General features: G+C 48.8%; 1 protein-coding gene across 1 annotated transcript; it reads right to left on the bottom strand.

The window, feature by feature from the left end:
- Window positions 1–1197: 1197 nt before the first annotated feature.
- On the bottom strand, window positions 1198–10950 carry Pck2 (phosphoenolpyruvate carboxykinase 2, mitochondrial). Its single transcript, XM_041634060.1, has 10 exons — window positions 10748–10950; window positions 8540–8785; window positions 7738–7922; window positions 7454–7657; window positions 6908–7095; window positions 6453–6615; window positions 6029–6247; window positions 3765–3902; window positions 3465–3560; window positions 1198–3247 (listed from the first exon to the last, which is right to left on the bottom strand). The coding sequence occupies exons 1-10, from the start codon at window positions 10774–10776 to the stop codon at window positions 2793–2795; spliced, it is 1923 nt and encodes a 640-aa protein (XP_041489994.1). The 5' UTR covers window positions 10777–10950; the 3' UTR covers window positions 1198–2792.
- Window positions 10951–14708: the final 3758 nt, after the last annotated feature.

Raw genomic sequence — 14708 nt, 5'->3', positions numbered from 1 at the left:
ACTGAGATCAAATGACAATAGGATCTTGAGAAATTGAGTTATGGATGATTGTGAACCATGGGACTTGAATCTGGGTCCTCTGCAAGAGCATCGAGTACACTTGCTCTCTGAGCTATCTTTCCAGACTCCCCCTCCCACTATCATGGACTCTTATCCTTCTGGAACTGGAAGCCCAAATAAATTCTTGTATAGGCTGCCTTGTCATTGTTTTTATCACAGGTGTTTTATCCTTCTTATTACTGGAAAGGTCTAGAAAGAATGACAGATTCACAAACACAGAGTGCACAGGTTATGTTTTATTTCTATTTTTGCCAGTTTTATTCATGTGCACCTGTGTGTGTGTGTGTTTGTGATGTGTGTGAGCTTGTGAATGTGGAAAAGAGAGTTGGTTCTCACACTGAACTCAGGTCGTCTGACTTGGCAGCAGGCATCTTCACCCACCGAGCAGTCTTGCCGGCCCTGTTGTCTGTTTTCTGGGACAAGTCAAAGTTGGGTGTGGTGGCTAGTTCCCGTAATCCCAGTATGCAGGAAATTTGAGGTCAGCCTGGGCACCATGTCATGGTTATATTGTTAGGCTGGCCTCAAACTCTCCATTGTCCTTGTCTGAGGTTACAAGTGTGTGCTACCATGTTTGGGATCTTGTAGGTTTTTCATATTGTTTCCTACTGAAAGACTCCAGTTTCTTAGAGGGCTGGTTGATTTCAGGGCTGGAGCATAAAATATACAGGTTGTTTGTACAGCAATCCTTATCAGCAGAGAAATAGGCAGGGACTGCCAGCACCCTGTTAAAATGACTCAGCCAAGTTTCTATAAGCGAAGGTGGGAGGATATGAGCATTAGTAAATATACTTTATTTAGTGCAGTGTTTAAATTCATTGTGTGTGCTGTTTTAACTAACTGACTATTCTTTTGAAAGGCCTTCGTCTGGGGGAATGTAGCCAAGTTGGTAGAGCATTTGCCTATCACACAAGGCTTTGGGTGCTATTTATTGCCAGCGCATCATCCTGGTTTGGTGGTATGTGCTTGTCTCTAGAGATAGGAGGCAGGAGACAGGAGGACCTCCTATTCAAGCTTATTCTTGGCTACATAGAAAGGTTTCTTTTCCTCCTAAATTTTCTTTTCACTGCTTTTTTTTTCTTTCGGTTTTTCAAGACAGGGTTTCTCTGTGTAACAGCCCTGGCTGTCCTGGAACTAGCTCTTGTAGACCAGACTGGCCCCGAACTCACAGAGCTCTGCCTGCCTCTGCTGGGATTATAGGCGTGCGCCACCACCGCCTAGCTCCTCTTTCCTCTTCAATGCAGAGTCAGCTCCATAATTAGGGCCAGCTCTCATCACTGCAGAGTGGAGAGGAGCTGACAGCCAATAGTCACTGTTCATTAAGTGCTTTCCTCCACTGACTCAGTTACCCAGCACTGTACGGTAGGATTAAAGGCCTGTGCCACCATACCCGGCCCTTCAGCTCCTTTTTGGTATTGTTATCCTTAGCCTCCTTAAAGTGCAGCGGAGCAGAATGTTAGACCTTCCTTCCGCTATAGCTCAGGAGCTGATCAGCCTTCCCCGGCTGTGCTTTTGTGTTGTGTGTACTCCACTGCTGCGTTCTGTTGTGTAGCCACCCTGACCTTTCTTCCTTGACTAGTGTTCTGGCCTTTTCTTGGAGAACACTCACTATTTCTTCCTTCATCTAGTTATTTCTTCTGCGGGGTTTTCCAGGAATCCCATTTTGTTTGAAGGTTTTTTCTCATATTTTATTATTTATTATTATTTGAGAATTTCATGTGTATATGTCTTTTGATCAAGTCCACTTCCCCTTTCCAATTTTCCCCACACCCCTTCCAACATGTTCCCCTCTGAACTTCAACACCCGTACGCACAAAGGTGTGGGGCCATTCTCTGGATGATCTTTGGTCTGTGATTTTCTGTGTAGACAGGGTCACTGTGTACACAATTCTCTTGCCTTGGTGATAGGGTCCTTCAAGTGCCAGGATTTTAAGACATGCCATTTTGCTCAATCCAACTCTCGCTTTTGAGCTGTAAAATGGGGCTTTCATAAGGCTCTTAGAACAGCGCCTGGCATACAGATGGTGGCACGCTTGCCAGGAGGGAGAGAGGAGGATCAGGAGGACAGGGTTATCTTTAGCTGAACGGTGAGTTTGAATCCAGCCTGGGCTTCATGAGACCTTGTCCCAAGTGAAAAAAAAAAAAAAGATAATATGGTTCCTGGTTCAAGTCAGGTGGGGGAAACCAGCAGAAGAACCATCAATGGAGCTGTCACTGCAGAATGAAACTTCTGCAGACATGCATGTTTGCATGGGACAAAGAACCCTAACGCTAGACACTGAGCAGCCTGCTGTGGCCTCCCTTTTTCTTTCTTTTTCTTCTTCTTTTTTTCTTTAATTGATCTTTACTATGTAGCCCCAGCTGGCCGGGCACTTGCTATGTAGACCAGGCAGACTGGTCTCAAACTCCCCGAGGTCGGGCTGTCTCTAGGATTAAAGGTGTATATCACCATACCAGGCTACATTCTTCAGAAGAATCTGCCTCCTTCTACAAGTTCTTACTATGTGAGCCAGTATCGAGACTGACAGTAGAAGGAAGCCTACGGAGACAAATGGGAAGTGAAAACAGCACAGACGTATAAGATAACTGTGAATCTTAGCAGACAAGGGAGAAGGTCTGTGGCCTGGCCTTCCAACACTCACACATTTAATATCAAACCATCCATGTTTTCTATGAGCCTGGGAATTCCCTACCCAGATGGGGGTGTTGTGCTCTTGCTAGCCTAGAGACTCAGGTCACATTCTTCGCACACGCCCCTCCAGAGCCTCGAGCTCCGACAACACCTCCTTAGGCAGATCCTGGTTGACTTGCTGGGTCAGGTAGCTCCTAATATCGCGAACCTCCTGTTCCCAGAAGTCCTTGGGGATGGAGAACAGCTGAATGTTGTCTATTGCTTTGAGGCCACTGAGATTCAGGGCTCCTTCCTTTGGCACCAGCCCGATGGGAGTCTCTTGGGCACTGTCTTCCCCATCTAACCGTCTGCAGATCCAATCTAGCACACGAGCGTTCTCCCCAAAACCTGGCCACAGGAAGCGGCCCGCTTCATCTCGCCGGAACCAGTTGACGTGGAAGATACGAGGCAGCCGGGCTCCTTTGTGTCCCTCCATGCTCAGCCAGTGTTGGAGGTAGTGTCCAAAGTTATAGCCAAAAAAAGGCCGCATGGCAAAGGGATCATGCATAATGATCTTTCCTAGGACAGGAAGGAGGGTAGGTAAGGAATCCTCTTCCTGTCTAGGGAAGGGAAGGGAGCCCCGTGTCCTGCTGGCAGAGGCAGGGTAAAATCTGACAGTTCTGAAATATCTTTAGGGAAAGTGAAGAGAAACAACGGGAGGGAGGAGGAAGGGATAGGATAGAGCTGGGACCTATGTGGGAGCAGTGACAGGGGACAACGGAAGTTGTAAACTCACCTTTGTGTTCAGCAGCTGCAGTGGACTCTGAGCGCATGGAGCTGCCTACAAACACCCCATGACGCCAGTTGAAGGCTTCATACACCAGAGGTACCCCTAAAACACCAATGAACAGGCTTAGAGGCAACCCTTCTTGTCCACTTTCAGACCCATGCCTCCCACGGATTTTGCATTCACCATGGGAAAAGGTGATGAACAGCAGCAGCCAGAGGTCCCGTAGTTTCAAATACAGGAAGGCTGGAGCTTGACTGCAGAGCTGCACCTTCTACTACAAAGGCTCAGAGCCCACCTGCTGCTTACCTTTGGGCCTGCGGCCTCCAAAGATGATGGCATCAATGGGGACACCCTCTGGTGCCTCCCAGGCTGGGTCCATGATGGGACACTGGCGAGCCGGGACACAAAAACGTGAATTGGGATGTGCACAGGGTTCCTTGTCACCTGGCAGAGGAAACGCAAAGACCATCTTCCAAGGTCATGTTCACTCTTAACACACTCATACATACATGAGCAATGACACATTTTCATGATGCTGAGGCTTAACCCAGGGTCTTATACATGCTAGGCCACTCCTCTATCAGTGAGCTCCGTCTCCAGCCCTTGCAAGATTTCTTTTGGTTTCATCACCTACTTATAATCTTGTGTGGTAAAGAAGGAGGGGGAAGGAGCCCAGGACATCTTCCCACAAAGATCAGGCTGATTATCAATCAATAATGGTGCTGCTCAACAATAGTGGAGAGGAAATCTGATGACAGGGCACTTTGGGCACTTGGCATTGACCAAGACTTAAGGGAATAGTTAGATATTGGCATGTCGTCATAATAATAACTTTAATAATAATACTATAGAAATAATTTTCTTCCCAGTAACTTTATTTGAAGGATTATCAGTTCCCAAACTAATTTTTTTAAGCCTAAAGCAAAAGCTGAGAATGTTAGGTCAATATTTCAAGCAATTGGCTTTGCATTAACAAATGAAGGAAGAAAATCTTCCAAAGCTATCAAAATGCAAACAAGAATTCCTTTATTACACATTTACTTATTTGTTGATTGTGATGGGGGTTAGGGATTGCTATGGCATGCATTATGGAAATCAGAGGACAACTTGTCCAGTCTTCTTCCTCCACGAGGGTCCTGGGGCTCTATCTCAGGTCATCAGACCTGGCACTTTAACATGCCAAGTCATCACACTAGCCTAGTAATTGATGGAACTGGTTATTTCTCTTGGCCTGCCTAGACCGTGACAGTGGTAGATTAGAGCATGAACTCGGTCAGGGACATAACCTGAGGAGTCCAGAGCATTTGACACCTTCAGGTGTATTGGAGAGAAGTTGGAACAAGTCAGTGGCATATGTGTGAGCACCACTGGGGAGACTGAACAGGCACAGTACCTTCTCCGTTGGAAGATGACGACCAGAATGGAAGGAGGGGTGAGGGAGCCATGGGCCAACAAGACTGTCCCTGTCACCTCCCAGCCTAGGGCCCTGGTACAGGAACTAAAGATGGGCATGTGGCTGTCTAGTTCTATCAGTGGATTCAGAGTTGATGAAAGGGTTGGGCAACTAGCCTGTAGGGAAGATTATCGTCTGTGGATTTCTCAGCTGGGCGGAGAGACTGAGGGGGACTTAATGATGGTGTTAAGAGAAAATAAAGGCTGATCAAACAAGGAGGTTAACTGCTAGGCCGTCTGGAAAACTCAAGTTCGGCCTTCAGTGACCACAAGCCCTTCTTCTTCTGTGTTCTTTTCCCATGACCTCAGAAGGCCAATTGTTAGAGTGCAAAGCTTGGGGAGGGATGGGTCTCTAAGGCACCCTGGAAATGACAGGGTAAGAAAATCAGCCTCCAAGAAAGCGTAACATGCTAACCTGAGTTCACGTCGAAGAATTGCAGTATAGTGAGGGATGGGAAGGGGAGGGTAACTTCAGACACTGGCATCAGCAGGGAAATGCCAGAGCCAAGTGTCAAAGGACAGGCTTTCTTCTTTCCAAATAGGTCAAATGTTACCAGCCCAATTCTTTTTATAACTTTCCAAATAGTTCTTCCCCCACAACTCTGGCTTATATTTTCTATTGACAAGCGCTATGTATTTGACAGTATGTTAAGCTCCTTTTAGGTGTTATTTAAGTCTCTCATAATCTTAACAGGTGAGTACTATGATAAAGCTCATTCAGTTGGTTGGAAAAACTGTGCAAAACTTGAGGGAAGTTAAGTTATTACTCAGATCCCCAAACCATGATTAATGGCATCAGAGATGTAAACTGAGATCTTGCCTGGTGCTGGAAACTACAAAAAGCTAAGGTTTTAGAGGGTTTTCCATCACTAAAGTTGCTATGGTTTGGGGACTGGTTGCTTTTTCAAGAGGATACAGGTTCGATTCCCAACGCCTACATGGTGGCTCACGGCCTCCTGTAATCCTAGTTCCAGGGGATCTGATGCCCTGTTCACTGCATACATACGATACGCAGACACTTGCCAGCAAAGCACACATTCACATTAAAAAAAAAAAAAAGAAAAAAGAAAAAGTGCTGAGCCCTGGGGCCTTCGTCACAACCTCCTCACCCCACGTACCAGGTTTCCAGGGCTTTCCCAGCCAGGAGGTCACAGTGACACCAGGTGGAAGAGGCTGGTCAATGCCTTCCCAGTACACACCGCCGTCACTGGTCTCGGCCACATTGGTGAAAAGAGTGTTACTCTGGATTGTGGCCATTGCATTGGGATTGGTGGTAGCAGATGTACCAGGGGCCACCCCAAAGAAGCCATTCTCAGGGTTGATGGCCCGGAGCTGACCTGCCAGAAGTGAAACAAGGAAAGAGCCTTAGGAAAAGCTGAGATGTGAGGCCAAAGGAGGGCCTTCTCTGTCCCTTTTTTTTTGGGGGGGGGGGCGGGGGAAGGGGCTCTAGATCTGACTGATCGAGAAAGGCTTTGTTTCTGGGGCTGCTAGACTAACTGGGGCAGGGGACCATATGAGCTGTTTAGGAAAAGGCTCCCTTACCTTCACTGTCAAACCTCATCCAGGCGATGTCATCCCCCACACACTCTACTTTCCAGCCTGGCAATGCAGGCTGCATCATAGCCAGATTGGTTTTGCCACAGGCACTGGGGAAAGCAGCTGCCACATAGCGCTTTTTCCCTGCAGGGTTGGTGATCCCCAAAATCTGTGTTGGAGACAGAGGGAACAGAAGGAAGTCACCCAAAGTCAGGGCATAGTCTCTACGGATAAGGACAGCTAGCTGGTGGTAATGGGCTAGGAAGCGGGGGATGGACTATTGGATATTAACTAAGCCAGTGTCCTGCCCTGCCACCAGGGCAAGGGTAGCAGTGTTCAGCCAGGCTTTCAGGCTCACCATTCTGGCACCTGGCAGGAAGGAGCAAGGTTGAGGCAGATTGCCAAGGCTTCCCCAACCACCCCCTCCTCCACAGCTGCTCAGTTCCTCACCAGGCCCTCACCAGCATATGCTCTGCCAGCCAGCCCTCATCCCTGGCCAGGCGAGAGGCGATGCGCAGGGCAAAGCACTTCTTGCCCAGCAAGGAGTTACCACCATAGCCGCTGCCGAAGGAGACGATCTCCCGCTGGTCTGGCACGTGGCCAATCAGGGTTTTTTCCGGATTGCATGGCCACGGGCTCACAGGATCCCCTGGAGACAATGGGGTCATAGTGCTGCTGGTAGTGGCATCAGAAACCAGGGTGTCAGGGACTGGTGGAATCAAGGATTGACCCAAGAGACACTTGAAAACATTGGCAGTGCCCAGGGGTCGCTAAGCCCCCTTTTCCAGTACCCATCAGCTCTTGTGCCTCTGTCAGACATGGAGACTGACTTCTGAATCTTGTGCAAACTGTTCTTGAAACAGTGTTACTCCAGTTCAGAATGCTTCTCTGGGCTTTGGGGAGTAATCATTCACATCCACAATTTCTCTGTGGGTGGGTAAGATTTGGGGCTCCCTCTGAGTACAGGAAGGTCTCAGTGTCCTACTCTAGATAAGGTAGGTACTCACCATGCCCAGTCAGGGGCTGGCCTACTGAATGCAGACACTTGATGAAGTCACCATCTCCCAGGGCCTGAAGCACAGGTGTTCCCAGGCGGGTCATAATACGCATGCTTGCCACTACATAAGCTGAGTCAGTGAGCTGCACTCCAATGCGGGACAGTGGGGAGCCCACGGGACCCATGCTGAACGGGAGCACATACATGGTGCGGCCTGTGGAGGAAGGTGTCACTGGGATGATGATTCCCAGTCAAACCTTCAGTGCCCCTGCTCCTGTGCCCCTGACTTGTTACCCTGCATGCATCCTGGAAATCTCTCATCCACAGCTCGCTGGAACTCATCTGGGGACATCCAGTTGCCCAGCTGCCCACGGGCCCCATCAGCCAGGAGGGGCACTGTGTCCCTCTGCGAAGGGGTTACAATCACCGTCTTGCTTTCTACCCGCGCCACATCCTTGGGGTCTGTGCGAGCCAGCCAGCTGGGGAGAGAGGATTGCCAGGAGATGGTGGCTAGTAGACTTCACTTACCTTCAGAGTCACTTTTGTTGCTTATGTTTCTCTCAAGACGGTTTCACCATACAGCTCTAGCTGTCCTGGAACTCTGCAGACCAGGCTGGCCTCAGACTCACAGAGATCCGCTTGCCTCTGCCTTTAAGTGCTCGGATTAAAGGCGTGCGCCACTAAGCCTGGCCAGGCTCATTTTTTAAGTCCAACTTTGACTCTAGGTCTGTTTGCCTTTTGTTTTCTTATCCAACTATATTTTAGCCCCTCTAGGTTTGTCTTATTAAGAGGTGGTTTCTGCAAGGCCCAGTCTTGAAACCTCTACCCCTGACAGAGTATGTCTCATAAATGGGTTCATGGGGGGGGGGGCAGTTAGTCCCCCACTCCCCGAAAAAGCAAGAGCTCCAATTCGTAAATTCATATCAACTTTTTTATTTAATGTGAAAACAATCACTTCCTAGTTGATTTCCCCTCAAGCTCCCATTCTGTTTCCTTCTACTGATATTGTCCAGAAATATCTTTGTCTTGGTTAACCCAAGACACTTCAGTCTAAGCAGCTGCCTGTTTTGGGGGGGCTGTTGGTTTCAAGACTTACCAGTTCTCATACTTGGGGAGCTTCCGGATAAGCCCCTGCTGTTCCAGCAGGGCCAGTGTGGCAGCGTTCTCAGTCTCAGACCCATCACAAATGTGAATGCTCTCTGGTTGGCACAGACGGGCACTGCGTGCCACGAAGTCCCGGACTCCAGCAGGCAGCTGGCCCAGGTCTCCACTGAGTACCCGCAGAGTTTGGATGTTACGGCATGGTGACCAGTGCCAGGGCCTCAGCCCATGCAAGCTAAGCCTAGAAGAGCCCAAATAGAGAGGCAACCATCCGATGGCTATCATGGAAGATAGCTACTGGGGAGGGAGGACAGGAAGCTCGTGCCTTGGGAAAGTTCTAAGGCATATCTGGTTAGCAGGCACCACGAAGACCAGGTTATGGCCGGTATGTGGAAGGAGTTCAGACTAGCTACGTTTGTGGCCTTTATGAGGTGTGTGTCTCCTGGTCAGGGAAGGGGAGCTGGCCAAGTAAGCATTCAAGCACACATCTGGCTGTGGGAGTGTGCATGCGAATACTGCAAGTGTAGCTCGTGCCCTGCTTTACTTTGTCCGCTGTAGGATTAGGAAAAAAGCAGGTGCCTTGTGGCCCAAGAGTCAAAGAACTGTCCAGATGAGAGCTTCATAAGGCTATTTTTAAAAACCTCACCAATGTTCTTTTCAGTCACAATTTTTATGTTAAAATGGCAGTTATTTTTATCTTTTTCCTTGGTGTAGATGCCTCACCAAAGGGCGTAGTTTGTGCGATGGTAGAGCCCTCTTCCAATGCCTGGGTTTTAGATTAGGATTCTTACATGAAGACAAGGGATGCTGGGGGTTCAGGCAGTGCATTTGTTCACCTGGGTCGACAATGATTGGCTAGTTAGGTATTTTTTAACTAAGTGAAAGGCAGATTAAGAATAACCAATGCCATTGCCAGGAGTCCATACCTAGATCCTCAGAAGAGCAGTGTCTCTTTATTGTTTGTTCTGTTAGGCTCCTGGGTGATAATAGGGTCTGCTGTGATTGGTCTGGACCCAAGACAGTAAAGGCCAAGAGAATCTTTCTCACAGGCGAGGCCTCACCTGCCAGAAACTCACAGCAGACCACATGGCTTGAGCCTGCCTAAGCACTCCCTGGCTTGCCTTAGAAGCCACTGCCTACTGAACTCTAGGGGTTGGTGGTAGGTCAGAACACTAGAGGACAGGAAATTCAGATCACAGGCTAGATGCCTGGGAAGGAAGAAAACGAAGGTCTTGGATGTGGGGGTTTGGGCCTGGGTGGTTTGTTTTCCAGAAGACAAAAAAGGCAGCACACTTAGTGTGGCCCTAGGCGCACAGCAAAACAGGGCTTCAATACAGCTTCCTGCCTGGAACGTTTCCCCAAGGAATTAATTTTAAAGGCCCAGTCTTGAACGCTTCTCTCCCTTGGAATCTGGCTCCCCCAACACCCCCATCCTTCTGCATGCCTCTAGGAGGGACGGCTCACTATCTTTCATAGCACACATGAACTGACCACATAAAACCTGCGTGGGAGAGATAAGGAGTCAGTTTAGACTCAGTGTCAAAGACCCTGGAGAAGGGGACACACGGGAGAGACCTGGTTGCATGTAGGCAGAGCGGCTTGCCAGGACAAGCTTGGCACCCAGGATCTGCTATGGGAAGATGTCAGCCAAGTTAAAAAGAAAGCAATTTGTCTCCCTTCTCCCATCTTCCTTCCTTCCTTCCCTCCCTCCCTCCCTCCCTCCCTAGTCCCCAGATCCCCGAGGCTCTTCTGGGCTTCATGCCAGGCTCCATTCTCGGGAGGCAGCGAATGATGTTTACCTTCTACCTTCTTTAGGGAGCTCGGAGCTTGGGCTCCCAAAGGCTCAAGCCCTTTGGCCTCAGGGCCTTATGGCTCCGCACAGCACTGAGGGGTGGACTGGAAGCCCCAGTCAGAAAGAATTACATCTGGTAAGTAAAGGATTTGCAGAGACAGGGCTCGGGAAGGCAAAGGAGAAGGGGGAGGAGGTTGAGAGTGGCAGATAGAAGACAGCACAAGCGGACAGGGAGGGGTAGGAGAGCACAGAGGCTGGGAGAGCGCGTGGCTGAGGATGGGGGCTGGGGCACCACCGTGAGACCCCGATTAGTAAACAGCCGCCCTGCCAGTCTCTTCCTAGGATGGGAAACAAGCGGAGGGAGCTCCGCTAGTGGAGCACGGAGTGGGCCCAGGGTTGTGGGTCACTCACCGCAGGCTGGGGAGGTACATAGCAGCCATGGCACCTGGGCTGGCGCTGCGGGGCGGCCACAGGAACCAGAGCAGTCGGGGGAGACAAGGAAGGCGGGGTAGGAAGGAGCGTGGCAAAGCCAGAGGGAGCTGAGGTTGGGCGGGAGGCGCTTAAAAAGGAGGCGGGCAGGCACCGGGGCGGAACCTAGCTGGTTTTCTCGCCTGTGGGCCGGCTCACGGGCCGGGGCTCCAGGCATCAGCTCCGTGAGCTCTGTGAAGCCTCCGCCTCACAGTCACCACTCAAGACTACTCTCCCCATTGGAGACTTGAGTTCACCTTGGGTCCCGCCCACTCCGACGCTCCGCCCTACGACCCGCCACGCTGTAGGGCTACTGATGTAACTTTGAAGGCTGTTGCTCCTTAGAGATAGCAACCAAGAGACACCGAATGTCAGACAAGCTAAGGATGAGGAATGAGACCAGAAGTGGGAGCCCCGATGTCTAAAATCTCAGGGACTGGCTTTTCCTTTTCAGGGCACTCCTAGCTTTAGGCGTTTCTTTTTCTGGGTCCCAATTCCAAGGTCTCCTTAGTCCACAAATAAAAACGAAAGCAAATAACTGTTGTCCTTGTCTTGCTTCTTATCAAGGGAGTTTTCTCTAACACCATGAAATTGGTGAGCTCTTTCAGGACTAGGGACATTTACTGTGTTCTCTAACCACTCACCCCTCACCCCCTGCCTCACCTCTAATCCTAAGGGACATATCATCTTGTCACTATCGTGAAGACCTTGGGTAATTTCCCAACTTGTCGTTCCAACGTGAGGACACAGGGTATCTACAATCCAAATGCTGTAGCGGTTCAAACTCAACCCATCTGTGGTGAGCATCTGCTCGGAATCCTCTTTCCAGTTGCAGCACTTTGACTCAACTTTGGAGAACCAAAAGGCCACGTGGGTCTCTGCCTTTGCTTCTCTTAGGGTCAATTTGTACGGCCCACACTGTGACCACAGCAATCAGGATGCTCAGAGATGGGGAAATGAGATCTCTGTCTGAGACCTTTTCTGTAGAGTTTGGAAATAAACTCATTTTCAACTGGATTGCTGAGTTGGGAGACTATAAACTGGTCTTTGTTGGATGTCAGCTTGGTACTGCAAAGCATGAACCGGCCTGAGACAGAAGCAGGGACCAGAGATAAAGACAATAGATTTCCCCTAACCCCTATTGAGATAGCCTAGAGGTGGCTTCTTCTTCTTCTTCTTCTTCTTCTTCTTCTTCTTCTTCTTCTTCTTCTTCTTCTGATTTATTATTTATTTATTATTTATATTTGAGTTTGCCTGCATGTATGTCTGTGTGAGGATGCCAAACCCCTGGAACCAGAGTTATCTAATAACTCTGCCATGTGGGTGCTGGGAATTGAACCCAGATCCTTTGGAAGAGCAGTGAGTGCTCTTAGCTGCTGAGCCATCTTTCTAGGCCCCCTCAAGGCTTCTTAAGCCCCCACCTTCTTCTGGGGATCTGGGATGGAAACTGTTAGAGAAGATGCCCAGTGTGTAGGGGACTGAGTTGGGCCAGGGTTTCTTTAACAGCTGAGGGTTTTTCTCTTCTTATCCTGTTCTTGCTGGGGAAGGTAGTCCAGGGTTTCTTACTCCTTGGAGGCCATGTGGACCATGAAGACCACCACTCTGTTGCTGTAGCCAAATTCTTTGTCATATCCAGACATGAGCTTGACAAAGTGGTTGTTGAGAACAATGCTGGTCCCACTATCAGAGGTAGAATGGATGCTCCTGTTAAAGTCTCAGGAAACAGCCTGGTCCCCAGATAAGCCCAGAATGCCCTCCAATGTCTGCTTCATAATACACCTTCTTGTGTGTGTATGTATGTATGTATGTATGTATGTATGTATGTATGTATTTTTGAGACAGTATCTCTCTATATAGTCCCAGCTATTCCGGAACTCACTATGTAGACCAAGCTGGCCTTGAACGCACAGAGATTCACCTGCTTCTGCCTCCCAAGTGCTAGGATTAAAGGTGTGTTCCACCATCTTCTTGGTGCTCTAAAACAGCAGTTTTCAGATCCAGGTAGCTCATGAGATCCAGGATGCATGGGGGAGTAAGAACACAGAGGGCATGTTGATGATCTTCCTGTTTAGCTCTGGGGTGATCTTTGCCCATAGCTTTAGAAGCATCAGGAACGTGGGAATGATGCTTTGGGTAACCCCATGGTCATTACACCACAGTTTCCTGGGGCTGGGGGGCAACCAAGGACTTCTGGGTTACAGTGGTAGCATGAACTGTGGTCATAAGTCCCTTGCTGATGCTGAACTGTTTGCATGGGTGCCCTTGGCTTGGGACTGGGGGCTGCTGAGCGGTGTGTGGTACAGGAGGCCTTGCTGTCAAGCTTGAGTTGTTGTACCTCTCATGGTTCACACCCATCCCAAACAGGGAGGCATCAACATAAAGAGCAGAGGTGGTAACCACTGTGGCTCCATCCTTCAAGTGGGCCACACTCTTCTTCATCGTAGTGAAGGCTCCATGACATACTTGGCACCAGCATCAACCTATTGGATGTTGGCAGGATCTAACTTCCTGAAGATTAAAGACAAATTTCCCATTCTCATCCTGTACTGTACCACGGGTATACTAGGACATGTAGACCTCATAGTTGAGGTAAATGAAGGGGTCACTGATGTCAACAATATCCCCTCTGCTAGAGCTGAAGGCAGCCTTGTTGACTAAGCACTCAGTACAGTCAAATTCATTCTTTCTAACCTTTGCTATCAAGTCTCAGATATTAGGCTGGCCCTTCAAGGAGATGTGGCTGTTTCTGGAACTCTGTGGAGCAGAAAGTCTATATTATTGTGACAAGAGTGAATATATTTATTCTTTTACTTAAGCTAATTTTAAGTGGATTCTGTCACTTTCCATAAAATTAATCTTGATTTTTTTGACTCTTCAGAGTTTTGTGCTGAAGTGTAGTAGCCCAAGGAGAGCTGGCCTCTAATGGTGGTCTCTAGCTGGTCCCCAGTGCTTCCTATTCAGACTTGAGTTTGCCTTAATTTCAGGTACGTAAACTTCTAGCATCCCACCCCTGTGCCCCGCCCCATAGTCCCTGCATCAAAACCCTGTTTATATTCACCTGCCACCACCAGTTTACTCCTTGGCTGCATTTTAGGCTTCAAGGTGTTCACAGTGGCATTAGTTTGGTTGACTTCCTGAAGGTCATCATCTTGTTCACAATCCCTCCAGGTCCCATGGTCGCTGTCTCAGCAAATGGTACCATCATCTAGCAAGTTGCCCCAGAGAGCTCCAAAATCAGGCTACAGCATTTCCCCCCTAATTTTCCATAGCTAATTAGACACCAGAACCAGGATTGTTCTACCCAGTTCGCTCTTAAATCTGACTTTATCACACTTTAGTGTAGGGTTTACCTTTCACCTGGCTTTATGTGATAGCTTTCCAGGCACTTCCTGGTGCCGTGCTTTTCAACAGCCCGAGTGTCTTTTGTGTGTATAGCTTCACTTTGGAGAGTTAAGAGAAAGAATTGACATCGATGGTGTGGGTGTTGGTTCTGTGCTCTGTGTGCAAGTCTCATTCAGCCCACAATAACTTTGTCTTTGCAGATGTAGACACTGAAGGTTAAGTCAGTTGCTCAAGGTCTCACATCTGGTTGTCGGGAGAGATGGAACTTGGCTCTAGGTCTTTCTGACTCTAATTACCAAGGCTTTTTTCATCAATGCAATCCTATAATATACTATTTCCTCAGTTTATGGTTAGCTATCTCAAAAATCAAATGGTGGGGGGTTGGAGAGATGGCTCAGTGGTTAAGGGCACTCACTGCTCTTCTGAAGGTCCCGAGTTCAATTTCCAGCACCCATGTGGCAGCTTACAGCTGTCTGATGCCTTCTTCTGGTGAGCAGATGTACAAGTAGACAAAGTACCAACACACATAAAATTCATGAATTAAAAAAAAAAAACAAGCCGG

This window comes from Microtus oregoni, unplaced genomic scaffold (genome assembly GCF_018167655.1).
Source record: "Microtus oregoni isolate MIOR12 unplaced genomic scaffold, Mior012 000045F_ref0000178, whole genome shotgun sequence".
Classification (NCBI taxonomy): domain Eukaryota; kingdom Metazoa; phylum Chordata; class Mammalia; order Rodentia; family Cricetidae; genus Microtus; species Microtus oregoni.
Note: the sequence above shows the minus strand (reverse complement) of the source record. Positions and strands in the feature narration are given on the sequence as shown.